Source organism: Trachypithecus francoisi, unplaced genomic scaffold (assembly GCF_009764315.1).
Source record: "Trachypithecus francoisi isolate TF-2019V2 unplaced genomic scaffold, Tfra_2.0 Contig01579, whole genome shotgun sequence".
NCBI lineage: Eukaryota > Metazoa > Chordata > Mammalia > Primates > Cercopithecidae > Trachypithecus > Trachypithecus francoisi.
The window spans coordinates 34,690,005-34,717,468 of record NW_022681442.1 but is presented as its reverse complement, the minus strand read 5'-3'; the positions used below and the strand labels follow the sequence as shown (position 1 = coordinate 34,717,468).

The 27,464-nt window shown below is 49.9% G+C and overlaps 1 protein-coding gene across 1 annotated transcript in view; it reads right to left on the bottom strand.

Annotated features, from left to right (window-relative positions):
• LOC117069203 (slit homolog 1 protein) overlaps positions 1-27,464 on the bottom strand; it is a 49,723-nt gene that overhangs the window by 16,448 nt on the left and 5,811 nt on the right. The window contains exons 6-13 of the mRNA XM_033187218.1: positions 25,283-25,415; positions 22,989-23,057; positions 19,490-19,561; positions 16,567-16,638; positions 15,704-15,775; positions 5,955-6,118; positions 3,912-4,036; positions 3,530-3,627 (exon numbers count right to left, since the gene is read on the bottom strand). Coding sequence (XP_033043109.1) covers positions 3,530-3,627; positions 3,912-4,036; positions 5,955-6,118; positions 15,704-15,775; positions 16,567-16,638; positions 19,490-19,561; positions 22,989-23,057; positions 25,283-25,415 — 805 coding nt within the window. The remainder of the gene's footprint in view (positions 1-3,529; positions 3,628-3,911; positions 4,037-5,954; positions 6,119-15,703; positions 15,776-16,566; positions 16,639-19,489; positions 19,562-22,988; positions 23,058-25,282; positions 25,416-27,464) is intronic.

Below are 27,464 nucleotides of genomic sequence, written 5' to 3'. Positions count from 1 at the left end.
ACCAGGATACACCTTCCCCTGGGGCAGCCAAGGTTTCCAAGGGGTGTGCGAATCAGAGAGAGGTCCAAGAAATTAATTTCCAGATCTTCAAATATCTGCATGGGCTCCTCCCTAAATTGACCCAGCCCAGAACTCTTAAAAAGGTGGCATCTGTCCCAGCCCCAGCCCTTACAGACTGGGGGGTGATGGGACAAGCCCTACAGGTAGAAAGGTGGGCATGCTTCCAGGCACCAAATAAAGGGGCAGTTAGGAATCCTGATGTTTAGAAAGTGAATGAATACATGCAATCTAAGTCAAGAGGTTTCCAGTTCTGTGCACTGGAAGTAATTGAAGGAAGGCCTCATGGAACTGTCAGCTGATAGAACATTAAAAATAATCTTGATGGCAGGTCACTGTGGAGATGTGGCATATAAACCGGGAGGGCTTTCAAAGAATTGAGTGACATGGCTATAATAAAACTCCTAATCTCACCAGTTTATTTACATGAACAAACTTTCCCAGCATTTATATCTATAAAAACAAAACAAAACAGGAAAAGATCAACCGCTGTGTCCTCTCTCATTCTGCAACATTCACCCATATACCAGCTGAGAGAAGAACAGAACAAAAAAGCACCCCATCCATCTCATTAAGAGAGATACACTCTAATAAAATTTTCCTTCTACGTGTAATAATCTGCAACCCAATTCCATAATACAGTTATGTTGTTTCAAATTACTGTAGGGATAACTCACTGCAAAAGAAACTTTAAATCAGAAGCTTATAGTGATAAGAAATAAGAAAAAAACTTTAAGTTTTACCTTACACGTACCCATGTTGGGGACAGAGATGTATGGCAGAGTACTCAAGAAAAGACTCTAGCATAAAAACATATTCGGTTAGAAAAAAAAGACAGGAGGGTAAGGAGTAAAATAAAATACTAGTTAGAGGAGAAAAAAGAACAAGGTAAAATGTTCAACTGTTAAAGAAGAACTTGTTTGTGTCATTTTAAAATGGTGTCCAATTGGCCAGGTGTGGTGGCACATGCCTGTAATCCCAGCACTTTGGGAGGCCAAGGTGGGCGGATCTCTTGAGGTCAGGAGTTCGAGACCAGCCTGGCCAACACGGTGAAAACCCATCTCTACTAAAAATATAAAAATTAGCCGGGTGTGGTGGTGCATGCCTGTAGTCCCAGCTACTTGGGAGGCTGAGGCAGGAGAATTACTTGAACCCAGGAGGCGGAGGTTGCAGTGAGTCGAGATCTTGCCACTGCACTCCAGCCTGGTGACAGAGCGAGACTGTCTCAAAAAAAAAAAAATAGTGTCAAAATGATATGCTGTTCAGCTTGCATTGGAGAATGATAAAAGAATGATTTAAGGTCATATTTTTAAAACTTAACTTTTTTAAATTTTAGAAACAGTTTCACTGTGTTGCCCAGACTGGAGTGCAGTGGTGTGATCACAGCTCACTGCAGCCTCGACCTCCTGAGCTCAAGCAATCCTCCCTCCTCAGCCTCCTGAGAAGCTGGGACTATAGGCACTCACCATTACACCTGGCTAATTCTTAATTGTCTGTAGAGATGGGATTTGCCATGGGGATTTTGCCATGTTCCCCGGGCTGGTCTCCAACTACTGGTCTTAAGGCCCTTCCACCTCAGCCTCCCAAATAAAGTGATAGTTTTATTTTTAAATGTTAATAATATTTACAATATCTGGAAAATTGCCTCCTTTGCAATGAAAAACTTACAATGAAAATTTTAGCTGTCAATCTAAGGACGTGTGAGGGAGTGTTTGGTTTTTAGAATGTGTTTGGGGAGTCTGTGAGTAAAAAGACACTATTGCAGGAAATGGTCTGCGGTTAAATTTTTTTCCCTGAAGGCTGGAGGGGACCAGCAGCAGGGTTTTAAGCTGGGGTGACAGGGTCAGCTTCGCATTTCAGAAAGTGGCCTGTGGTAGGAGCTGGGGCAGGATAGCGGGAGTGGACACAGGTCAGGGGATAACAGGCGCCCCAGAGAGCCTCGGGGTTGAGGGGTAACTCGTGGAGGCACCCCCTTTCCACCTGGACAGCCCACTCCCCCAGCCCCCAGTCTGTAAGGTGGTGAGGTGAGGGGTGCCCCATCTCCCCATCTCAAGGTGAAGGGGGTGTCCTTTCAGCCCCCAGGTGAGGCGTCTCAGGAATGAGGAGGGTGAGGAAGCTAGGCGCAGAGTGTAAGGACGCTGTATCCAAGGCAACCAGGGGAAGAGAGGCCATTTAGTGATTCATTTTTACATCTGGTAATTTGGGTATGCAGAGGCAGGCTCAGCCATTTCTGCCCCCAGATTCAACATCATTTTCTGAAGAGCCAATGTATTGCGCCAGCAATTTACTTTCAGCAACTAAATACTATGTATTCCTCAGAAAAGCTCTGGGAGGGTGGGGCTCATTGGGCGGTCCCAGGGGAAGCAGCCAGTGGGAGGGGCTTGTGTTGTGATGTCAGCTCTGGAAGGACTTAAGAGATGGGGTCATTAGGGCTGGCCCCTTCATTGAATAGCAGAAAATGGGCTGCTCAGGGCAGGGCCAGAGGGCTATCCCCTCCCACAGTGCCCAGTGTGACTCATGAGATGGGGGAACCCCAGAGAAAGCAAACAGGCCTTGGCACCCACCCAGTGGCAGCCCCAGCTGTGTCTCAGGGGCCCAGGGTGGCAGCTTGAGGGGGCTGGCCAGGTCCCTGCCTGCAGGCAGAACCGTCAGGCACAGGCTGTTCGAGGGAGATTGGAGGCTTTGGGATAAATTGAAATTTTCTTTTCTTTTTTCTTTTTTCTTTTCTTTTCTTTTTTTTTTTTTTTTTTGAGACAGAGTTTCGCTCTTGCTGCTCAGGCTGGAGTGCAGTAATGATCTCGGCTCATTGCAACCTCTGCCTTCCAGTTTCAAGCGATTCTCCTGACTCAGCCTCCCGAGTAGCTGGGATTACAGGTGCCCACCACCATACCCAGCTAATTTTTGTATTTTTAGCACAGATGGGGTTTCACTATGTTGGCCAGGCTGGTCTCAAACTCCCAACCTCGTGATCCACCCACCTCAGGCTTCCAAAGCGTTGGGATTACAGGCGTGAGCCACCCCGCCCAGCCTGAATGGAAATTTATAGGAATTTCAAACACCCCTGCTGTGGTCCTTGGCACTGCATTGTATATGCTTTGGCCATGGATTCCCAGTGCCTTCAAAAAGGCCCCCATGGCACCTGGCAGGAGCAGGAAGAAGGCCTGGAGCAGGAGGCAGCAGAGCCCACTCCAAGCCCTGGTCAACCGTGGAGCTGGGGAGCTGTATGGCTCAGGCATCCACTGGTCTCTCTGTGCTCCCACCGCATCTGGGCAAGGAAGGCGTTCGTTGGCCCAGTGAGCTTGGAGAGCCCTCTGGCTATGATTTGGAGTACATGCCTGCCCCCCACAGTGCGCCTCCACCTCCCCCCAGGGCACAGAAGGTCTGGGCCATCCCTGAGGGAGAGGAGGGCCCTGAGGCACAGGTGCTGGACCCATCAGCACTCACCAGGCTCCTGCCCCTCCAGGTAACTCACATGAACGGGGCATCCTTGCCCTCCTGTGCATGGCAGGTGCCCCCGTTTTCACAGGGGCCACTGGAACAGCTGTCCAGGGACACCTCACAGTCTCGGCCCTGGGGGGAAAGTCAGTGATGGGGACCCCAGGGAGACCCGGGAGTTAGTATGAGCCCACAGCCAGCCAGACCCTCAGCAGCTCAGCCTTTCCCTGTCCCAGGAGCTGTTTTCATTCATTCATTCGTCCACTCCATTAATTAATTAATTCTTTCATTCATTCATATGTTAAGTCATTGGTTCACTCAAGCATCTGCTCTGAGTCAGGCGGTGCTCCGGGCCCTGGGGACAGCCCTGCAGTGCACAGGAGGAGCCCTCCTCCTCCCCGGCATCTGCCTCCACTCACCTTATAGCCGCTGGGGCAGGCACACCTGTACACCTCAAGGGGGTCGTTGTGGCAGATGCCCTGGTTCTGGCATGGACTAGATAAGCAGGGATCACACTTGGCCTGGACAGCCAAAGTTGGGGGACCTGCAGCAAGGGGAGGGTGTTAGTGCAGGGGGAGGGGTGGGCAGCACAGGGTTGGGCACAGAGCAGGCGCTGTGCACCGTGGCCATTAGGGCCGCATGATCCATGTAAGAAGGATCATGAGGCCCTAACCCACCGAAGTCGGCCAGCCCTTCCTCTTTCCCCTCGTGCCCTTCTGAGGCAATGACCCTAGCCTGACACCTGCTGACTAGGAGGACAGAAGGTGGCCACCTTGGCAGAGAGGAGACGGTGGCTCTGTGAGCATCGTGCCCAAGCTTGGCTCTGCAGGTTGGCCACACCAGAGAGCAGGAGTTGTTCCCCTCCACACCTGAGCCAGGGAGGATCATTTTCCCCCACCTTCCTGCTACAGCAGGCCCCTCCAGCATCTCCAGGATGCACTGGTTGCAGAGGTAACAGACAGGCCACCTGGGACGCCACTCGTGAGTGGCAGCAGGATCTCAGGAGACTAAATAGGAAGACCAGTAAACTCAGGCTTCCCTAGAAGATGCCTTCTAGAAGGGGTGGACTATTGCTCCTGCTGAAGAGGCATGAGCATGAACAGAAATACAAACACTTTGCAGCAGTGACTAGGACACATGACAGACTTCTGGGGTGAAGATGGGGTTCTGTTTCCTTTTTTTTCCTTTATTTTTATTTATTTATTTTTTTAGACAATGTCTTACTCTGTCACCCAGGCTGCAATGCACTGGCGCAAACATGGCTCACTGCAGCTTCAACTACCTGGGCTCAAGCAATCTTTCCATCTCCATCCAGTAGCTGGGACTACAGGCACACACCACCACGCCCAGCTAATTTAAACCATTGTTTTTGTAGCGACAGGGTCTCTCCACGTTGCCCAGGCTGGGCTTGAACTCTTGGGCTCGAGCGACCCTCCCACCTCGGCCTCCTAGAATGCTAGGATTACAGGTATGAGCCACCATGCCCAGCTGGGGTTCTGTTTCTTGATCCAGGTGCGGGTTGCCTGGGTGAGTTCAGCTTGTGAAACTTCAGCAACCCATTCACTCATGATCTGTGTACTTTAATGTGTGTGTGTTCTCTTTCAATAAAAATAATAAAACAAAACAAAACCCCTTCTCACCAGCACCAATCCCACCCCATTAAATAAACACAGAGCAAATGTTTCAGCACAAATTGACTTGCTCCCAACAGCCAAGCCGCAGATCAGGCCCCTCTGAGCCGTTAGGCTGTGACAGCATCCTGCACGCAGGGTGGCCCAGGGCCTCCTCATTAACCTACAGCTGTCAGCTTCATTTCCGACGGTGGCCTCTGAGCTTGCAGAGGGCAGGGGCCGTGCTCCACGGCCTCCAGTGTCTTCCCCCCCGCTGTACCCCTGCACATAAAGCCCGGCCCCAGCAGCCACTCAGCCACCTGTCTGTGCTCAGCAGGGCTTCTGGGGCTTGGGCCGTCACTCAATCCCTGAATGAGTATTTACACATGCCCACAGTGGAGCGTCCCAGGGCAAAGCCGGAACCAGCCTCCAGTGACACTCTGGCTCTGCATTTCTGTAAATGTCAGGAGAGTGGCTGCTGGGTCCCCTGCTCCACCAAGGACTGAGAGAGGTCTAAGTTAACTGCTGAACACAATTCCTACCAAAGGGAGGTCTGAGCGCATGCTCTGCTACGAGGCTTGGAGCTCCCAGAAGCACCGCTGCTATTTTTATTTTCCTTATGTAACCACAGGGAGGGATTACAGCCCTGATGGCCTGAGATTTTTCTGCCTGGCTCTTTTTGTCTATGATATGTCAGGACTGGAAGGCAGTCATCAAGCCGCAGGTGGCTTGTTCCTGTCCCGACTCCCTGCCCAGCAGTCGCCACAGGGACACAGGCATGTTAGGAAGGCCCTGCAGTGCTGGGCCAGTTCCACGGGCCCCCAGCAGCAGGGGCCACGCTCTTAGGCTCACCTTGGCATTCAAACTTCTTGGCAGGCGTGGTGAGGAGCAGCTTGCCCTCCATGTCCAGGGGCCCAGCACACCGGGCAATGCCCGGTTCCTTGTAGCCAGTCTTCACCCAGCTGGACAGCCAGCGGAGGTGGCAGTCACAGTATAGGGGGTTGGCACCAATGGCCCTGAGCAGAAAGCAGAGAGAAGCAGGCATTAGAGCTTCATGGGGTCCCTCTCCCATTGGAAACCTAGAGTCCCAGGCACTGCACCAGGGACTGGCAAAATCTTAGCCTCCATTTTGTGAGCATTTACTGTGTAGCGAGTGCTGCTTCTCTCTTTTTTTTTTTTTTTTTTTGAGATGGAGTGTTGCTCTGTCACCCAGGCTGGAGTGCAGTGGCGCGATCTTACCTCACTGCAACCTCCGCCTCCCAGGTTCAAGCAGTTCTCCTGTCTCAGCCTCCCAAGTAGCTGCGATTACAGGCACACGCCGCCATGCCCAGCTAATTTTTGTATTTTTAGTAGAGACAGGGTTTTGCCATATTGATCAGGCTGGTCTCGAACTCCTGAACTCAGGTTATCCACTCACCTCAGCCTCCCAAAGTGCTGGGATTACAGGCATGAGCCACTGCGCCCGGCTGCCAGTGCTGTTTCAAGCACTGCATATGCATTGTCTCACTTAGTCATCCCCACACACCACTATCCCCATTTTACATGTGCAGAAGCCAAGGCTCAAAAAGGCTGAGGAATTTGCCTAAGATCACACAGAGAAACAGGGAGCTGTTGGGGCCAGAGCCTACAAATGCACTGCCTCTAATGTGCATGGGGAGAAAGCAACCCACATCGACCGCTGCAATGAGACAGCTGCTTTTCCTGTGTTTGTGCACCGAATCATCTCATCAGCTCCACTGCGCAAGTTTTCTCCTCTCCATCTCAAAGACGTGGGCACTGAGCCTCCTATGGAATAAGTAATTTCCCTGGGGTCACACAACTAGCGAAGGGCAGCCCCTGGATCCAGATGCACCACTGTCTGCCTCCGAAGCCCATGCTCTTTTATTTTTCTTTTCATTTTTAATTAAACAGAACACATGAGTGCATTCTCATTGTCAGCCACTTTCAAACGTTGCAGACAAAGTGTCCACCTTGCACAACACTGTGAATGATTAAATGCCACTGAGTTGCATACTTTTTAAAAAACGGCTAATTCGATATTATGTAAATTTCACCTCAATTTTTTTGAAGGCACATTCCTGTGTTACTGATGGGAGTGCAAAATGGTAGAGCGCCCGTGGAGGGGAATTGTTTGACACTTATCATATGACTCATGCACTTGCCTTCTGATCCAGCCATTGTTTCTGGGCGTTTACCTGTGGGCACACATAAAGACATCTGTGCAATGGTCTTATTTGTAATGGAAAGACTGGAAATCCCATGTTCATCAATGGGGAGTGGTTATATAAATTGTGATACATTCACATTACAAAAAATAAAAGTCTACACCCCACTGTCACTGCCCTCCACAAAGGGGCACACGGTCACAGGGTCACCATGCTCGGATGTGTAGCCTTCCAGGCCTTTCCACACGTACACACATGGTTCCTCCTTACAAATCACATCACTCCTGAGCAGCTTGCTCCTTGTCACTAAACAGCACGTCTCGGGAATCTTCCCGGTCAGCATGTAAGCATCTATCTCATTGTGTCCAGCTGTTCTGCAATATCCCAGAGCGGATACCCCATGGCACAATGGACAGGGTCCCTGTTGCTGGACATTCTGGTTCTTTCCAATGGCAGTGAACACGCATAATACGTGCCTCTTTGGGTTTTTTTTGTTTGTTTGTTTTTTGTTTTTTGAGACAGGGTCTCACTCTGTGGCCCAGACTGTAGTGCAGTGGTATGATCTCAGCTCACCTCAACCTCTGCTTCCCAGGCTCGAGTGATTCTTGTACCTTATTCTACTGGGTAGCTGGGATTACAGGCGTGCACCACCATGCACACCTAATTTTTTTTTTTTGTATTTTTAGTAGAGACGGGGGTGTCGCCATGTTGGCCAGGCTGGTCTCAAACTCCTGGCCTCAAGTGATCCGTCCACCTCAGCCTCCCAAAGTGCTGAGGTTACAGGTGTAAGCCACTACGCCTGGCTCCTCTTTGTGTGGTGTATTTCTCTAGAACAGATGACTAGGAGTAGCATTTGGGGGGCAGAGGAAGCACATGTAATATGCTAATCGCCCACCCCCACCCACAAAGGTTGTATCCACTTACACTGGCCATCAGTACAAGGCTGGGCCTGCTCTCATGCCTGCACCGACATACTGCCAACCCCTTTGTTTCTTACCAATCTGGTGGGCAAGCTCAGAATCTCTCCACTAAACCACATGAGAGACTTAGAGACGGACAAAACATGGATTTGAGGGTAAGAAAGAGCCAGAGTTCTGGCTGGGCGCAGTACCTCATGACTATAATTGCAGCACTTTGGGAAGCCAAGGCAGGTGGATCACCTCAGGTCAGGAGTTCCAGACCAGCCCGGCCAAAATGGTGAAACCCCATCTCTACTAAAAGTACAAAAATTAGCCGGGCGTGGTAACGCATGCCTGTAATTCCAGCTACTCGGGAGGCTGAGGCAGTATCAGGCTGAATCACTTGAACCCAAGAGGCGGAGGCTGCAGTGAGTTGAGATCGTGATACAGCACTCCAGCCTGGGCGACAAGACTGAAACTCAGTCGAAAAAGAAAAAGAAAAGAAAGAGAGAGAAAGAGAGGAAGGAAGAGAGGGAGGGAGGGAAAGAGGGAAGAAAAGGTGGGCTAGAGTTCTCTGACTCAGCAAATAGGAAAATCAACGCCTTATGCCTAAAGTTCATTGATATCAACATTATTTTGAAAATATAAGGCTAAATAACGTGAATGAGAATGGGCACATTGACTAAGGAACCAATGGATGCCCTGCCATTTTCCACCTGTTTCTGGGCAGGACAGAGGAAGCGGTTCCTCTTGAGACCTGTACAGCCTGATTAAAGCAGCAGTGGCTCTGAGCAGGAATTCCCCAAAATAGCTCAGCTGATGATTCACAATCTTATACAGCAGGCTGAACAAGACAGGGACTCCGGCCCCCACACAGCTGTCCCATGCCTGGGCGACCTTGAGTGGCTCCCTTAATATCTCTGGGGGTCACTTCATGTTTCAATAAAGAGCCTGCAACCTAGAGGGAGAAGACAGACAAGCACGCGTGACCTAAAAGAGGTGCCGAGGGAACAACACAGCTCAGAAAAGAGAGCAGGTTCGAACTCGGCATGTGTTTCATTTTTTCTTTCCTTATTTGCTGACATCATCCATCCTGGCTAATGGGATGGGTGATTTTTTTCTGAAGTTCCAGTGTGTTTAGAAAAACAAAGACTTTTTAAGATAACAGGAATTCAAAAATGGTGGTATATTTAAAATGTTTGCACTTACCAGATTAGTATTTTTATACTAATAAAAAGTGTGATGTCACGTAAGTATGTGATTCAAAAGCTAAATACACAATTTATTTAGAAGTATTTTTTGGCCGGGCACGGTGGCTCACGTCTGTAATCCCAGCACTTTGGGAGGCCGAGGTGGTTAGATCATGAGGTCAGGAGATCGGGACCATCCTGGCTAACACGGTGAAACTGCGCCTCCACTAAAAATACAAAAAATTATCTGGGCGTGGTGGCAGGCACCTGTAGTCCCAGCTACTCAGGAGGCCGAGGCAGGAGAATGGCATGAACCTGGGAGGTGGGGCTTGCAGTGAGCCGAGACTGTGCCACTGCACTCCAGCCTGGATGACAGAGCGTCTTTTTTTGATGACTCCGTCTCAAAAAAAAAAAAAAGGTTTTTTTATAGCACACGATAAGGAGTGTGGCCTAGCAATGAGCCACAAGTTGAAAGATGATTGGGAATACCTTATTTCCGTTCTGTAGCTCATTTAGAGAAAAATGCCAAAAAGATGAAATCTGAGGCCATGTGAATGAGAGGGCCTGTGATGTGGCTTAAGGTCCCTCCATAAACGGCAGCAAAGTGACACCTGAGATGTAAGTGCTCCTTCCCCTCTCCCCATCTTAAAAAAAATATGGGTGCAGGCCGGAGTGATGGTTCACGCCTGTAATCCCAGCACTTTGGGAGGCTAAGGCAGGCGGATCACCTGAGGTCAGGCGTTCAAGACCAGCCTGGCCAACAGGGCGAAACCCCATCTCTACTAAACATACAAAAATTAGCTGGGTGCGCCGGCAGGCACCTGTAATACCAGCTACTCTACTGGAGAGGCTGAGGCAGGAGAATCACTTGAACCTGGGAGGCGGAGTAGTGAGCCAAGATCAAGCCACTGCACTCCAGCCTGGGCAAAAAGAGTGAGACTCCATCTCAAAAAACAAACAAAAAACAACAACAACAAAAAAAATATGGGTGCAAAGTCACATCTAAAGCCATTCAAAAATATGAATTCTAGATTGGCCCACACTTGCTTTTCTTTGTTTCTATACTGAATAGACTCTGAGCCACACCTGAATTCAACATTACAAGCTTTCATTTATCCAAAGGCTGGGTTTTCGTGGCTGAGGACTGCCTTGCCCTCTCTTCAGTAGTACTTGTAGTTTGTATTCATCTGGGGACTATTTCTCCCGATGAAAACTCCTGTGAACTCAGTGGGGAGTGGACAGCCAAGGGCCGACTGAGATGTATTTGGTGGGCAGGGATTGGGGAGGCAGACACTGCAGCCAGGCCACGTCAGTCCAAAAGGACTGTGGATTCAGGTTTATACCCCAGCCAAAGTATAAATAACCCTGTGTTGTTGATCTCTGGCATAATATGGAAATAGTTGAAACAGTAGCTATTTGATCTGCTCATGCCAAGGCCCTACCCAGCTCCTATTTGTGTAACCTGGACTGAAATAGCCTCCCCTGGCTGTCTCACAAGTCGCAGAACCATCCATCCCACTCCTAGGCGATCAATCTGTGTGCATTACTGTCATTTGAGGGCAGAAACCACTAAATCCCCAGCTGGGTCAGGCACTAGCAGGCACCAGTCAATGTCTGGTGAATGAATGAATGCCTGTCTAAAAGCATGAGAAAAGCACAACATCTCAGTGCAAAGGAAATTCAAAAAGAAAAGAACCATCTGTCATCCCATAAATGCAACTGATTTGATTTTACTGTATTCCCTTTCATTTCCTGTGTGTATGTTTGTACATCAGAGTGTACAGTCTACTTTATTCTGGGTTTTCATCAAATAATAAATTATAGTGTTGGCCAGGCATGGTGGCTCATGCCTGTAATCCCAGCACTTTGGGAGGCTGAGGCGGGTGGATCACCTGAGGTCACGAGTTTGAGACTAGCCTGGCCAACATGGTGAAACCCCATCTCTACTAAAAATACAAAACTTAGCCAGGCATAGTGGCAGGCGCCTGTAATCCCAGCTACTCAGGAGGCTGAGGCAGGAGAATTGGTTGAACCTGGGAGGCGGAAGTTGCAGTGAGCCAAGATCACGCCACCGCACTCCAGCCTCGGCAACAAGAACGAGACTCTGTCTCTAAATAAATAAATAAATGTGTTGTCATTATTGTCATTATTAATTACTTGCTATTCTGTCATATGGGCATGCCATAATTTACTTACTCCTTCCGTATTTCCTTTCATGCCAAATTCTTAATGAATTTGGACATCTAGCTTTCCAGCCTACAGCAAATTAGAGGCAACAAAATGCCAGATAATAGCAACGAAGACAGACATTGGGGAACCCTAGCCTGGGACATGGTGCATAGTAGATATTTCCTGATGGCTGACTGGATGGATAGACGGAAGATGAGTTAACTGCAAAGTAAATAGCAGCAGAGGATTGTGCAGGACATTGAAGTGCAGCCCAGTGAAGAGTGCTCACAATCATTACAGCTTGTTTGAACCATGTGAGACCTTAGAAATCATCTTTGTGCAGGTGAGAAAAGAGGCCTCAAGAGAAGAATAAATTGTCTGAAAACCCATTGCAAGTTGATGGCAGAACAAGAACCTAAAGCCCCAAGTCCTGATTAGTCTAGAGTTCAAGGGTTTTAAATATGATGACGTCCCCTCTTCTACACGCCCGTCCTCCACACTGCGAGTGGACAGAGAGGCCCTGGCCAGAGTCAGATCAGGAACAGGGCTTCTCAGTAACATCAGCACCTTCGGGAACCAGGAACACTAGATGGTAACTCCTGGCTATCCCTCAATTATCACTTGTCATAGAGCAATGCGCGAGGCCTCCCTTCAAATTGTATACAGCTTTCATGAAGCCCGGAGTGAATGCAGTGGGTCTATGTCATCTTTTTACCACTCTTCAACTCCTTATAAGTGCTCAAGAATTCTGTCTGGAAGAGTTGCAGGTCTTGAGTGCAGAGGCGACAACCGATGTATGTGTGCACATGACATATATCACATCAATACTACACGTGCATATCTGCACGCACATGAACATGAGTATACACACATCTTCCAGGCTGCTGCCTGTTTCCATCTTAAACCCTGGGTGTAAAGGGCAGAGTTTATCCACAAGCTTTCTTGATAACCACTGAAGGTTTCTTTCACACAGATGCTATTTCGTAGAGAAATTAAGCTTAGGTGCAATTAATAAACACATTTAATCAGTAAAACTGATGCCATTTTCTACAAGTACTGCTAACCTGATCTTTACTTAGTGGTTTATTTCTTATAAACTAGATCTGGCTTCTGGCCTGATATTACTGTTCTCCTTAAGAAAGTCTTAATTTATAGATGGGTATAGGCTCAAAATTTGTTTTTTCAGCTTTGGTTTTTTTGGTTTGCTCAAAACATATGTTGTTTGCTCACTTCTCATTTGAAAAACAAAACCTGTGTATTTTGAGCTGGAGACAAGATGTACTTGGATGTTAATTTGGTTCTCATGAGGAAGGAGAAAAGGTAGCCAACCGCGCATCTGCACAGTTAAACCCCGAGTAGAAGAGAAATATTAAGGGTGAATGCAAAGGTATAAAATGTAGACTAGATGCTGAAAAGACTAAGGTGGGCAGTAAAAGTGGACAGTCGGCTATGCCCAGGGGTATGCAACAAAAGCTATGTGGTCCCAGGGTAGCATCAGCCCCTGGTGCCCAGCAGAGACAAGCACAAATGCTCTCTGGAGAGGAGCATCTCCAACTTAGCTCTCCAGAATTCCTAAAGATATGTCAGCAAAAATGAGCGTGCAACCAAAAATTACCCAACACAGATGGAAACAAGCCCTGGTGAATTCAAGTCAGTAGGAACAATAAACAACACTGTCCCAACCTGACCTATGTCCAGAGGCACCACCTCCAGCAGGGCTCACTCCTGCCTCCTCCCATCCCACTCACCGTCTGTATGTCACCATGGGCTTTCCAGGAGTTTGCTGAAACTCAATTCCCCACAATTCCCCTTCTGTATACAATGAAGTGCAAACTCCTTAGCAGGTATAAATGGTCCTTCACAACAGAATTCCAATGTCCCTTTCCAGATTCATCTCCTCCCACCCCACATTCCTTCCCCAACCAAACACCCTTTATCCTATGCTGGACAACACAGCATCCCTGAACATCCCATTTTTTCGTGTTCACGCCTTTGCACGTGCTGCTCCCTCTTCCTAGGATGCCCTTCCTCACTTTCTCCAACTGGCCAACTCTAGTTCCTTTCCAATGACAGCATAAATTGTACCTCCTCTGTGAAGCCCCTTGGACTTGCTCAGAGTTAGTCACTGTTTCCTTTGAATTCTCTTTATAAGATCCCAAATGGTCACAGTGGGCAGAAACCTTGTGTTAGGAAATTCTTCAGCACCAGAGTCACTCTGGTTGCCCAGGATGTATTTATTAAGGCAATAAAGAATAAATAAAGAGCTTTGGAATCAGGCACACCTAAATTCAAATCCTAGGGAAGCTGCCTAACTTTTTAGAACCTAGGACTGTAAAAACAGAAATAATAAATCAAATCCTACCACCTGGGACACAGCCCCTTACCCCTCCCACTTCCATGGCAGACATTACAAATCAATCACTGCACCCCTCCCACTGAGTCCAGGTCCAGCCCTGGAATCTTCAGTGTGGTCCTCAAGACAGTTCTTGCCAATCATATGGAGCTGTCGCATAACACAAAACTCACTTCCCATTTCAATCATGGGGTAATCAAGACCTTGTAGATGAAGCAGAGTGCAGTACTTGACTCAGGTAGACCCTCAAAGAGCAACACCTATTACTATTTTATCTCCCGATGCTGTTTGATGCACCGCTGATTTCACATGCTTTCTGAAGGGTGGGGAACATGACCATACTAAATATACACTCTGGTTTTAGAGTTTAAAATGTAGAAAAAGTGAACCTTAGAGAAAATCTAGTGAGACTGATGAGTGAATGAACTTCAAGAAGAGTGGCTGGGGGCCCCAGAAGCTCTCCAACCTGGGTATGCCTGCCCACCAGGGCCTTTTAGGGCTTAAGGATGGGGCTGAGAGCAAAAGGAGACAGTTGCACCTGAGGTCCCAGGCATAGTCCACGCGACCACAGTTCTCCTATCCTGCCTCGGCCAGTAGTGCCAAGAGATGCCAGGAGAGAATGTGTGCCTGCTCAGTGCCCTGCCCAACCTCCAGAATTAGGATGGCCCTGTCACAGCCCAGTGCTTCTTGATGTTGTCTATTTTTATATGGCAAAATATATATATCACATGAAATTTGCCACTTTCACCATTTTAAGTGTACAATCCAGTAACATTGATTGTATTCACAGTGTTGTACATCACCACTACCTGTTTCCAAAACGATTTCATCACCCCAAAAGAACTCTGTGCTTACTGACCACCAACTCCCCATGGCCCCTTCCTCCAGCTCCTGGCATCCACCATTCCACTTTTTGCCTCTATGAATTTGATTCATATATATGGAATCATACAATATTCGTCCTCTTGTGTCTGACTTATCTCACCCAACATAATGCCTTCAAGATTCATCCGTGTGGTAGCACACATCAGAACTTCATCATTTTTATGGCCAATATCCCATTGTATGTATGTAGTACATTTTGTTTACCATCTGTGGACACAGACTGTTCCCACTTCATTATTATGAATAATGCTGCAGCAAACATTGGTGTACACGCATCTGTTTCACTCCCTGCTTTCCATTCTTTTGGATATACCTCTTAGAGTAGATTGCTGGGTTATATGGTAATCCTATACTGAGATTTTTGAGGAATCAAGCCCACCGTTTTTAAAGAATTCTCATAGCACTGCTAGCTAAATGGTTTTGGAAGTAGTTCTATATCGAATGACAGCACGTATTGGGGGCAGTAAATTTCCAGAGCTCATCCCCTACTGTGTGAAGTCGGAGGCACAGTACCAGCGGAGCGCTTCAGAGCACTGGCCTAGGAGTCAGAAACCCCACCACTCTGCAGCTGTGTAGCTTCCAGCGAGCATCCCACTTTTTCTCCATCCATTTCCTGGTGTGAAAGATAAGAACCACAGTACCTATGTTGTAGGACAACTGTGAGGCGCACATTAGCTGAGGCAGGCAAAGTGCACAGCAATCGATCAATGGTCATTACAACCTTCACTGCTGCTTGTGAGAAACTGTTCTTCTACTCTATTGCTGTGGCTGATGACCCACTGGACATATAAGAGTCCCAGAAGGTGCACATGGGAAGTTCACAAGCTTAATTTCAGTGTAAAAGCAACAAATTCTGACAATCTCAGGAGGTGGAGTCTTCTCAGAAACCAAGTCCTGTTGAAATCCAGAGAGACCCAGAGAAAGGGGCTGGAGTACTCACAGGTGAGACAGGGAGGTCACGTCTGCAAAGGTGCCCTCTTGGAGGGTGGAGATGTCATTGCCGTGGAGAGACCTGAGAAGAAAAGAGGCTGCTGGTGCTTTATCTACGGACAGAGATGGGAGACCTGCTGGAGGGAGAGGCCCAGCCCTCTGCAGAGAGGGGACAGGCCGTGCCTTCCCTCTAGGCCTCTCAATCAGTGGCCCAAGGGAAATGGCCCCCAGCTCAGAGACCCTGCCCCACTGGCCACAGGGAAGAAACCCTTGAGGTGGACCGCCCTGTCCCCCAGCCCTTCAGAGGACTGAAACACCGCGTTTATATTACAGACAGGACCTGTGCACCCAGAGCCCTCCCTCTTTTAGCAGAGGAGCCTAAGCGGCAGGCACTTCTTCTTAGTAAGGAAGTTAAGAAGGCCAGCCACAGGTTAGGGCTGGGAGAACGTCACCTTGCCCCCGGTGGGCTGACTGAGGCCATCGTAGTGGACGGATCGAGGGCTTTGATCCCAGGGTAAAACCTCCCAGTGAGAACTCATAGAAGAGGTTCACAAATCCCTTGCAAACAAACATGTTTCAATCCGAACAGAAGTCTCACATGTAAATGAAGGGCCGCCTTATCTTGGATGTCCCCTGCCAACACCACAGACTCATCTTGGGGGTGACAGCAACCCTCGTTTCTCAGATCATTTCCTATGCACGCCCCAGCTTCTTGGGAATGAGAGTATCCACAGGGGCTTAAGTGACAGCGCTCTGGACTCCACCATGGCACAGTGTGGGCCCTAGACATGGGAACATTGCTGCCCACCAGGTGGGTGGCGGGACCCTCGGTGGGGTGGATTTCCTGGCGGGATGGCAAGTGAGGAGACTTACAGCAGGCGCAGGGAGCGGAGTCCCTGGAAGGCCAGAGGCGGGATGCACTGCAGGGCATTGTAGCTGAGGATCCTGTGGAGGAAGGAGGCGGAGGAAGGGCACCATGTTAGTGCCTGGCCCCTGTGGGCACAGCCGCCGCCCAGGACATGGAGGCCCCTCTCACCCAGCAGCCTCCTCGGGCTCTGTGAGGGGAGGCAGAGCAGCCAGCAAGCGCATGGGCTGGGCTGTGCCCTGAGAAGCTGGTGCGCGTGGGCATGCCCCCTAATCTCCTTCTGCCTCAATCAGTTCCCTCGACTGTAAAATAGGGACAAAAATAATGCCAATTCCATAGGGCTGTCCTGGGGGTGAAATCCAGGTGAAGCCCTTAGCACCATGCCCAGCTCCAGTCAATCCTCAACAAAGGAGAGTTGCTGTTGTTATGATTGAGAACATTCCCTAAGGGGCTGCCCCAGCAAGGTGCCTAGGCAAGTTCCCTAGGAAGGTGACACCCAACCAGGACCTGCCTGCGGGGAGCTCATTGTCTCAGCTGACCACTTCCAGGGTGGACAGGCAAAGTCATCTACAATAATTTACTGTTGAAAAGCTGTGACAGAGAGGAAGGTGCTGTTACTACGCCCATCTTATAGATGAGGAGACTGAGGCCTTGAGAGGTGAAAGAATTTCTCCGGGGTCACATTATTAAGTCATTAAGAAGGGGCCGGATGCGGTGGCTCACACCTGTAATCCCAGCACTTTGGGAGGCTGAGGTGGGCAGATCACCTGAGGTCAGGAGTTTGAGAACAGCCTGGCCAACATGGCAAAACCCCGTCTCTACTAAAAATACAAATATTAGCCAGGCATGGCGGCACACGCCTATAATCCCAGCTACTCGGGAGGCTGAGGCAGGGGAATCACTTGAACCCGGGAGGCAGAGGTTGCGGTGAGCCCAAATCGTGCCACTGCACTCCAGCCTAGGCGACAGAGACTCTATCTCAAAAAAAAAAAAAAGTTATTAAGAAGGGATTTTCATTACAGCTTTCAGTTCCCAGAACCCACAGGCTAAGCCACTGTCCCAAAATGCTTCCAAGTAATTGAATCCATCCAGGGCAGACAGGCAGACGAATAAGGGAATCACACTGGCAACAGCGCCGTGCTGGAAACAACCTGAGTGTCCCCAGCAGATGGACAGACGAGCAAACTGTGGCACATCCACGCCTGTGCAGGGGAACACTGCTCAGCAATGGAAAAGAGCCACCGGCACACGCAACACCACACCACGCGGAACCTCAAAATAATCATGCTGGGTGCAGAAGCCAAGCAAAAATGACTGTTTCCATTTGTATGTAAAACCCTAGAAAATGCAAACTAACCTATAGTGACAGAAAGCAGAGCAGTGGTTGCCTGGGTCTCAGAGTTGGGAGAGGCAGGAGCAGGGGATTAGCAAGAATAGCACTCTTTTCTTTCTTTCCTTCCTTCCTTCCTTCCTTTCTTCTTTCCTTCCTTCCTTCCTTTTCTTTTTTCTTTCTTTCTTTTTTTTTTTTATAAGGTCTAGCTCTGTCACCCAGGATGGAGTGCAGTGGCGTGATCTTGGCTCGTTGCAACCTCTGCCTCCCAGGCTGAAACCATCCTCCCACCTCAGCCTCCCAAGTAGCTGGGACCACAGATGTGCGCCACCACACCAGGCTAATGTTTTGTATTTTGTATTTTGACTTGGGCCCACATCCTGCTCCTGGAGAATGGCTGGGTCAGGGCCCCTTCCTTTTTTGGGCACTGGCTCTACCGTTCTATCTGTAAAATGAGGTGTGGGGAAGGTGAATGAGATACTTTTACACACCAGGCAAATATAAGGGACACTTGGTAATATGTTCTGATCAATTGCTTGGAATATAATTAAAGCCAGCATTTATATATCTTAGAATATGGCCACAAAAAATGTTCAGAGGGTCGCCGCTCACAACAATCCAAACTGGAAGCAACCCCCAAATCCACCACGACTAGAATGGATGAGGAAAATGTGGCCTGCTCCTCCAAAGGAACAGTAGCTAGCAATGAGAGCGAACAGACCACAGCTGCCACGGTGGCATGAATGGATCCCACGGACAATGCTAAGCAAGAGAAGCCAGATACAAAAGACTATTGCCCATATGATTCCACTTGGACAAGGTTAAAAATGGACAAAATTAGACTATATTATTTAGAAATGCATATGTCGATGGTAATGCTGTAAAGAAAATAAAAGAAGTGATCCTCATCAAGTCAGGACAGCAGCTGCCTCAGGGTAGGGGAGGAGAGAGCAATAAGGATCAGGAAGAGACAAGATGCTAGCCTGTTCTATTTTTTTTTTTTTTTTTTTTTTCTGAGACACAGTCTCGCTCTGTCGCCCAGGCTGGAGTGCAATGGCATGATCTCGGCTCACTGCAATCTCCACCTCCCAGGTTCATGCGATTCTCCTGCCTCAGCCTCCCGAGTAGCTGGGACTACAGGCACCCGCCACCACGCCCGACTACTTTTTGTATTTTTGGTAGAGACGGGGTTTCACCGTGTTGGCCAAGCTGGTCTCAAATTCCTGACCTCAAGTGATTCACCTGCCTCAGCCTCCCAAAGTGCTGGGATTATAGGCGTGAGCCACCGCGCCCAGCCGAGTGTCCCTAATTTTTGACTTGGTATCTACATGTGTGCCAGCTTTATGATTATTTGTGAAACTGTACTTTTTTTTGCACTATTTATTTTTTGCATTATCATTTTCTGTATATACCATATGTTGTATTTCACCATGAAAGATGTTTTTTGAAAGTCTTTTAGGCTCTCGGGCCGCGCATCCTCTCCAGAGGGCAAGGAGTCTGTAGGTGAGGGATTGGGGTGCAACGCGCAGCACAGGCTGGGCCTTGGGAATGACTCACAGCCCTGGCCCCGGGGCGCCCACCCCAGCCCTGCTGGGACTCACAGCGTGGTCAGCTGGCTCATGTTGGTGAAGGAGGAATTGCTTAACGAGCTGATCTTGTTGTTGCTCAGGTCCCTGGAAAAGGCAAAGGCATCATGGTTGAGAAAGAACTCACTCAGCCCTGGCTCACGCTCTTGGGCTTCTTCCCCTCCCTCACTCTGCCCAGGGCCATTCCCCAGCCAAGTTGGCCAGGGGTGGAGAGGAGCCCAGGTGGTGCACAGCCTCGGGTCACAGCGCTTGCTTAGCTACAGCCCTACGCTGCTCCCTCAACTCCCTCGGGTACACACCAGGCAAATATAAGGGACACTTGGTATTTGGAGGCTTGGCGCCTCCATTTCCTGACCCCTACCCCCACCCCTCTGCAAGCAGAGCCTGGCTCTGCCCCTTTTCACCATGGGAACACTCCCACCAGGGTGTCGGTGGGCTCCCGACCAGATCCAGCACTCTCTCCTTCCTCTCCTGCCAGCACCTTAGGCGGGCCGGTTCAGAAGCCCTCCCTGCAGTCCTATCAGGGAGAGGGCAGCCCCGTTTGACAAAGACCCAGAGTCTCAGCGGGACCCATGAATCTTGAAGGGTCACCAGCTGGCCAGAGGCAGAGCCAGATTCAGAGCCGGTCCACCGGCCGCAAGCCCAGGATGCTGCCGTGGCCTCTCCACGTCACCTGTGGCATCTGACACAACTGACCGCCCTTCTCCTCTTCTCAAAACTCCCGCCACCCACTTTCCTCCACTCCCGACTGTCTTCGGGGGCCTTTGGCTGTGCCTCCTCAGTCTCTGGTGGAAGCTTCCTTCGTACTCACCTCAGAGGCATGGGGATCGCTAAACCCCATCTATGCCCCTTTTAGTTCAATCTGGGTGCCCTTGCGGACGCCCCTGTGCTGGCAGCGCCCCCCTTCCGTGGCCCCAGCCTGTCCTCTCATGAGCTCCTCCTCCTGATGCCCACAGACACTCATACTCCGTCCACATCTTGTGCTCCCCACCACGCCCCGTCCCGCAGGCTCCAGCTCCATAACGCCGCCTGCCCACACGTCTGCCCTCTCGTCCCACCCATCTGATCCGCCCCTGGCTGGTGGCCCTGGTAACCTCTCACGACGTGCCCTCCTCCTGAGCCAGCGTCCTCTCTCTCGGGCTCCTGCCTGGATTCTGACCTCATCTCTCACCCACTGCTCTGCCCTTTTGATCCATCTGTCATGAGGGTGGCACCACAGCAATCTCTCTATGACGCAAAGCTGACGAAGCCACTTCCCCACTGAAACCCCACAGTGGTACCCACGTGCCTAGCATGTGGACTCCAGGCCCTCTAGCTGGCCACCTGGCACTCCTGGGTCTGGTCCCTGCCCACCGCCCCTCTGCTTCCCGCCCGGAAGGCTTCCCAGGCTTAGGATTCACTAAGTTTCTTGAAGTTCTCTGAGCAGACTACACTCTGTGCCCCCAGACAGCTTATTCCCTCTGCCCACCAGTGAACTCGAACTCGTGTTCCAAGATGCCCTCCCCACCAGCCCCCTCCCTGAGTTGATCACATCCTCCTTGAGCCACAGCCCTAATCGGCATTGACCTCTGTTGGAACCCTTATGTGCTCCCTCCCCTCCCCCGTATCCTCCCTAAACCGTGACAGTCTGGAGAGGGGGCCATGACTTCAGGGCCTTCACATCTGCCCACTTCATGCACTCAGGAAACATTTAGAAAATGCAACGATGTGCCCTGCCTTCATCTTCTCCTCCTGAACGTTCCTCTAATCTAATTCCAAATCATTCCACTGTCTTTGGAGATATATGTAAGTGCTCTACTGAATGTTCAACACACTTTGTGGTCGTCCCCTGTGATGAGGAGGTGGCACAGCCCCCAAGAGGCAGTTTCACTGGCTCAAAGCACTGTGACACCAGCCACTGAACCACACTAGTCCATCCCCCCTCCACCCCTCCCACTGGAATGTTCAACACACATTGGCCAGGTCATTAAGCAAAAACAGATAAATTGGAGTTTCAAAATCCTGCAAGCCAGAGCCACCCAAAGTAGCCAGTCCTTGAAGTAAATTTCACCAACCCACAATAAGAAACTTGGGCCTTGGCCAGGCGCAGTGGCTCACGCCTGTAATCCCAGCACTTTGGGAGGCCGAGGCGGGTGGATCATGAGGTCAGGAGATCGAGACCATCCTGGCTAACCTCTCTACTAAAAATACAAAAAATTAGCCTGGTGTGGTGGTGGGCACCTGTAGACCCAGCTATTCAGGAGGCTGAGGCAGGAGAATGGCGTGAACCCAGGAGGTGGAGCTTGCAGTGAGCAGAGATCGTGCCACTGCACTCCAGCCTAGACGACAGAGCGAGACTCCGTCTCAAAAAAAAAAAAAAGAAAGAAAAAAGAAACCTGAGCCAAGACCCGGTCACCACACATAGCTTACTTTAGCGAACATTGTTTCAATAGCAAGACTTTCTCAACGGAGGAAGCAATACATTGATTTAGATTCTAGTGTAAGCACCTTATCTAATTACAAACCCATTAGAAACAGTTCTGGGACTGATAGGCCCGTAGATTGCACTTGGAGTGGCACTGCTCCAAACTACACTAAGATGGAATGTTCTCTGGACTTCTTTTTGGTAGAATCTGGCCAAGGAGCAGATAAAGACAAATGAAGTGAGGAGTTAAGTGGGTTAGAAAACTAAAAGGGGCTGAACTTATTATCCTCAGGCTTATTTTGTATATTTCCATGGAGTAGAAAGGCGGAAATAACAGAAAAGCAGAGGTGTAGCCTAAAGAAAACCTTAGTTACAGGTATGTATTTGTAGCTGCCATAGTTCATACTTGGTTTGAGAGCTGAGCTGGACCGAGAAGGCTTCCATCACCCTCCGCTTCTCCTGGATCCTAACCTTGCAAGAATAACCCCTCCTTTTGTGTGTGTGTGTGTGTGTGTGTGTGTGTGTGAGAGAGAGACGGAGTTTCGCTCTTGTTGCCCAGGCTGAGTGCAATGGCGCAATCTCGGCTCACTGCAACTTCTACCTCCCGGATTCAAGCTGTTCTCCTGCCTCAGCCTCCCAAGTAGCTGGGATTACAGGCATATGCCACCGTGCCCGGCCAATTTTGTATTTTTAGTAAAGACGGGGCTTCTCCATGTTGGTCAGGCTGGTCTTGAACTCCAACGTGAGTTCGAGAGGTTATCCGCCTGCCTTGGCCTCCCAAAGTGCTGAGATTACAGGCGTGAGCCACAGCACCCGACCAGGATAACCCCTCTTAACAGTCACGACCAGCCTCAAGAGAGCTTTGGGGAGATGGCCTGGGCAGGAGGAGGAGGCAGGTCCAACCCAACAGGGCCTGGAGCTATGTAATTGCCAATGATGGCCACTAGGTGGCAAAACAGCTCTAGGCACAGCTGTTTCCAGAGGGGAGCAGGGAAAGGAAAAAAGCGGAATCTGCCCAGAAGTGAGGTCTGTAGGAAATTCCAGGAAAGCCAGAGTCCTGACGGTTAGATGCCAAAGGCCCTCCTGTCCTCAAGCGGCCTGGATACTTACACGAGCTGCAGGTACTTGAAGGTGGACAGCTGTCCCGGAACCAGCGTGAACTGGTTCCCGTCCAAATAGCTGCAGAGAGAACGCAGCGGTGTTAGTGCCCATCTCCACCTCTGGTGGTGCCCCACGCTGGGGACAGCCTTCCCTGCAGCCAGGGACTTCTCTCTCATTTCCTCTCCTCCACATAGGCCACACAATGGGCCCAGAATTGCTTATAGGAGGAGAAAATATGTACATCGTTGAAGCCATTTGGGAAGGTGCCACCCAAAGGACTTGGTAAAAAGCCAAGAGTCACATGGCCTCTCTTGGTTCCCTTCTCACTTCCCTTCTCACCCTCCCAGCTTCCTCCTTGTCCATGGACACTCCCTGAGCCCCTACCTTCCCCTCCCTGCTCTGCTCTTTTCCTGGCCAAATAGATCTGAAATGCGTGTTACTGGGCCCTGCCAGCTCCCAGGGCTCCCTCTCCACCTGCTGGCATGGGCTGTGAAGCTGATTCACAGCCAGACTGCCCAGTCAGTTTCCCTCATTCCGTCAGCACCCTCTGCCGTCCTGCCTTCCAGGCTCTGTGCCTTGATGTCACTTCTCCACCTCGCTCTGCAGCCAGTGCCACCGTGGCTCTCTCACGGCTTCCTTTCCTTGCACTGTCATGCCACCCGCCGACTGCACACCACCACCCATGCCCGGGCTCCTGTTGCAGTCTCTTCTGTCTGTTCTCTGCACCTTGGACCTCGCTTCTGGCCTCCACTCTACTCACTGCTATCCAAGTCACCGTCCTTAAAACCAAGCCCACCAAAATCCTCCTAAGCCCTAAGATTCCCAAGGTTCCCATTTCTACAGGATAGAGCTTGGGATTCAAGATGCTCTGAACCTCCCCCTCTTCCCTTCATCATTGACCATTCATGCCTCCAGCCTGAAGGTTGCTAAGCAGTGGCCCAATGCCAGGTGCTGAGCCAAGCTGGACTCCAGCACAGGAACCCCCCATACCCCCAATAACTACAGCATGCAGGACAGCTCTCCCCCACTTCCCAAAAGCCCCAGAGAGGAGCAAAAGCAGGCTGTGCTCATCCTTACCCCTCACTCTGCATCATACAAACTGACTTCCCACCCATCTCATTTGATCCTCGAAGCAGCCCTTGTCCATATACCCAAGTAGTCCCATTTCACAGATGACAAAACTGAGGTTTAGAGAAGTTAAAAGATTTTCGCAAGCTCTGAACTTCAGCATCTTCAGTCAAAGAAAGTAGGCTACCCCACCCATCCCATTATTCTCAGGGCTGCTAGGAGGCTCTAAGGAGAAAACAAGGACTCATGAGGTCTGTAGGACACTAACTCTGCAGTAGAAAACAGGGTGAAGATGGGGCAGGCCGGGCCCAGGAAAAGGCCCATAGTGGTTGATGTGCTTGTGAAGAAAAGGCCAGCCTTGCTGGTAATACAAGAAACAACAAATGAAAGCTTCATCACTGGTGGCGGGAGTGGGGGAGAAAAGCTCAGCTTTGCAGGCCTGGAGGGATCGACCCAAGGGCACAGGAAGAGGTCAGAGGTCAGGAGCTGGCCAGAGCCTTTCATCGGGAGGTGTCTGCTGAAGAGGTCCCAGGTCTCCATCCCTGTTTGTCAAATGCATCTATGTCCAATCCTCCACATGCGCTCAGATACCAAATACCAATCAGCCAGGATTTCAGCACCACCATACTCAGTGCTGACCCAGGGAAGCAAGAAGGCCGCCTTCTCACATTGTCAATGGGAGTGCAAAGGAAACAGATTTTCTTGGAAGACCATCAGGCAAAAGGCAGCAAGAGTCCTAAAAAGGCACCGCTCGTTGACTGGCGATTTCAGTGAAGGGGTGTTAGCATTGGTTCTATTTATGACAGTAAAAAAAATTGGAAACAACTTAAATATGCAACAAAAGGGGGTTTGTTATCTGGATCATAGCAGACTCCTGTGAAGAACATTACACTGCTGCTACAAAAACCACATTTGTAAGTCTTCACAACACAGGAGCGTGAGACAATGATAGGTGGGAAAGCAATGTTTTCCTTATTTTAAAGGCAGAGCTTAAAGGGAGGAAGTATTCGCTGCCATGTGATATCAGGTGACCGCAGAGGGGGAATCAAAGAGAAGCTCAAAGGCTTCCTGGAGGCAGTGTTTTCTGCAAAGCCCAAACTCCAGCTCCTAGTCAGCTAATGCCTGCCCTTGGTCACCTCCTCCTCCCACTGCCAGGCCCCAGCCCCTCAGGAAATGTCCCCACTGTCCCCGTCCGGTGGACCCCCCTGAAGGGGGCAAGGCCTTGAGCTACTCACAGTTCTGTGACATTCTTGGGAATGCCCTTGGGCAGGGCCCGCAGGTGCTTGTTGCTGCATCGGACCACGGTGTCCAGGCAGGCACACTCCTGTGGGCACTGCGGGCGGGGCAAGCAGCCCCCCTCCTCCTGGCCTAGGGAAAAAGGCACAAAGTCCCTGTCAGGAAAGGGGACGAGCTGCTGTAGGGCCTCCTATAGTCGGGGCCATGCTCTGGGGTCTCTCAGATCAGAAGATCCCCCTGACACTACCTTTGCCATCAGCCAGTCTCTGCACCACACCTCCCCCCAAGCCACCACCACCACTAGGACTGAGGCCCCCAGAGCAGTTTGGAGGTTAAAATAGGTCTTCAGTTGATCTCTTTCTCCTCAGACTCAAAGTGGACCTGGTCGAAGTAGTGCAGGAGGATGGCCCGCACACCATCCCATCCCTGGAGTGCCTGCTACTCTGGGCACCGGATCGACATTGTCTCCTCAACAGTGCAGTCAGGGGTGCAGCCTTGCCCCTAGAATGCAGGCACGAGGAGGACGGAGACCTAGGCCTCTTTTCTCCTCTTTTTTCATTGATAGAGCCCAGTGCCTAGTGCAGTGCCTGGCACGCAGCAGCCCTCAAAACACATGAGTTGAGTGAATGAATGAACAAGTGGATGAATTTCCATTTTACTGAGACGTTAGGCAACTTGCTTGACTCATAAAGTTGGTCCAAGGCAATGCAGAGTCTGAGCCCAGGTCTGGCTGAAGCAAAATCTGAGCCCTTGATACCACACCATCCCTTCATTGATTCATTCATCTGTTCAATAAATCTGTGCCTTCCTTTCTGCTGATTGGGTGTCCGAGAGATGATACTATCACCACGGTCAGAGTTCTTGAGGACACTGGGATGCTGGTAGCACATGCTCCCCGGTGACAGTGACCATCAGTTATGCAGGCCCCACATGATAAGGGTGAAGTCACTGAGTCCTCAGAACAGCTCTCTAGTGAATGTGTTACTATCAGCCCATTGGAGCAATGAGGAAACTAAGGACAGAGTGGTTCAGAAACTTGCCCCAGCCTGGAGCAAGCAGCCTGCCTCCAGAACCTGCTCCATTGGCCACCAGGTTCTCAGCAGCAACATCTTAGAAATATTCACATCCTTTCACCTCTAGGAAGCTGTTCTAGTGGGGAGTAGAATATATATGTAGGGAGCATCTAGTAGGGTACTCCTGGCAGCACGATGCCTTGGAGTGGGACTGGGGAGGTTGTCTGAATACCCAGCAGCAGGGGCTGCTTACATCAATTGTGGTGCCTTCCAGATAACGGTTTTCACAGGTGGCCCTGCAAGATCCTTTGTGTGCCACACAGCAAAGATCTGGAAAGCCACATAGCAAATGTCGACAGGAGTTATCCAGAGTTGGGGCATGGGGGCTGGGGGGGTAGTGGGCACATCAGTAATTTTTTTTTTTTTGAGACAGATTCTCATTCTGTTGCCCAGGCTGGAGTGCAACGGTGCAGTCTCAGCTCACTGCAGCCTCCACCTCCCGAATTCTAAAGATTCTCCTGCCTCAGCCTCCCAAGTAGCTGGGACTATAGGCATGCGCCACCATGCCTGGCTAATTTTCATATTTTTAGTAGAGAGAGGGTTTCACCATGTTGGCCAAGCTGGTCTTGAACTCCTGACCTCAGGGATCTGCCCGCCTCAGCCTCCCAAAGTGCTGGAATTACAGGCATGAGCCTCCGAACCTGGCCTGTCAGTAACTTTTTTTAATCCTCCTTCTGGTTGTCCTTGGTTGATGTTGTTTTTAAGGAATGAGGATGCATTTCTTTTGTAATAAGAATGATAAAAGGAAATTGTATCTTGGAAAAAATAATGCTTCCAAAGGATAGTTAATGGCATGAGAAAATGCCCCAAATACATAGTTAGGTTTTAAACAAATCAGAATTTTGTAAAAAGATTTGCAAGCTATTTTTGTATGAATTAATAAAGGATATATGTAAATAGTACAGAGTCTTTTTTTAATTTTAGAAGTCGGAAGCAAAAGTATTCTTAGAAAATTCATTACTTTTGTTTAGAAAAATACCCTGATGGTGTTTCTTGGGGTGAAAATCAAAGCTCCCCACAGCCACGTGGCCTGGCCGGGCCAGCTGAGAGTGGAGCTGCCACTGGAGTGGGCTATTGGGGGTGGGGGGTAGAGGGCAAGAAAGGGAGA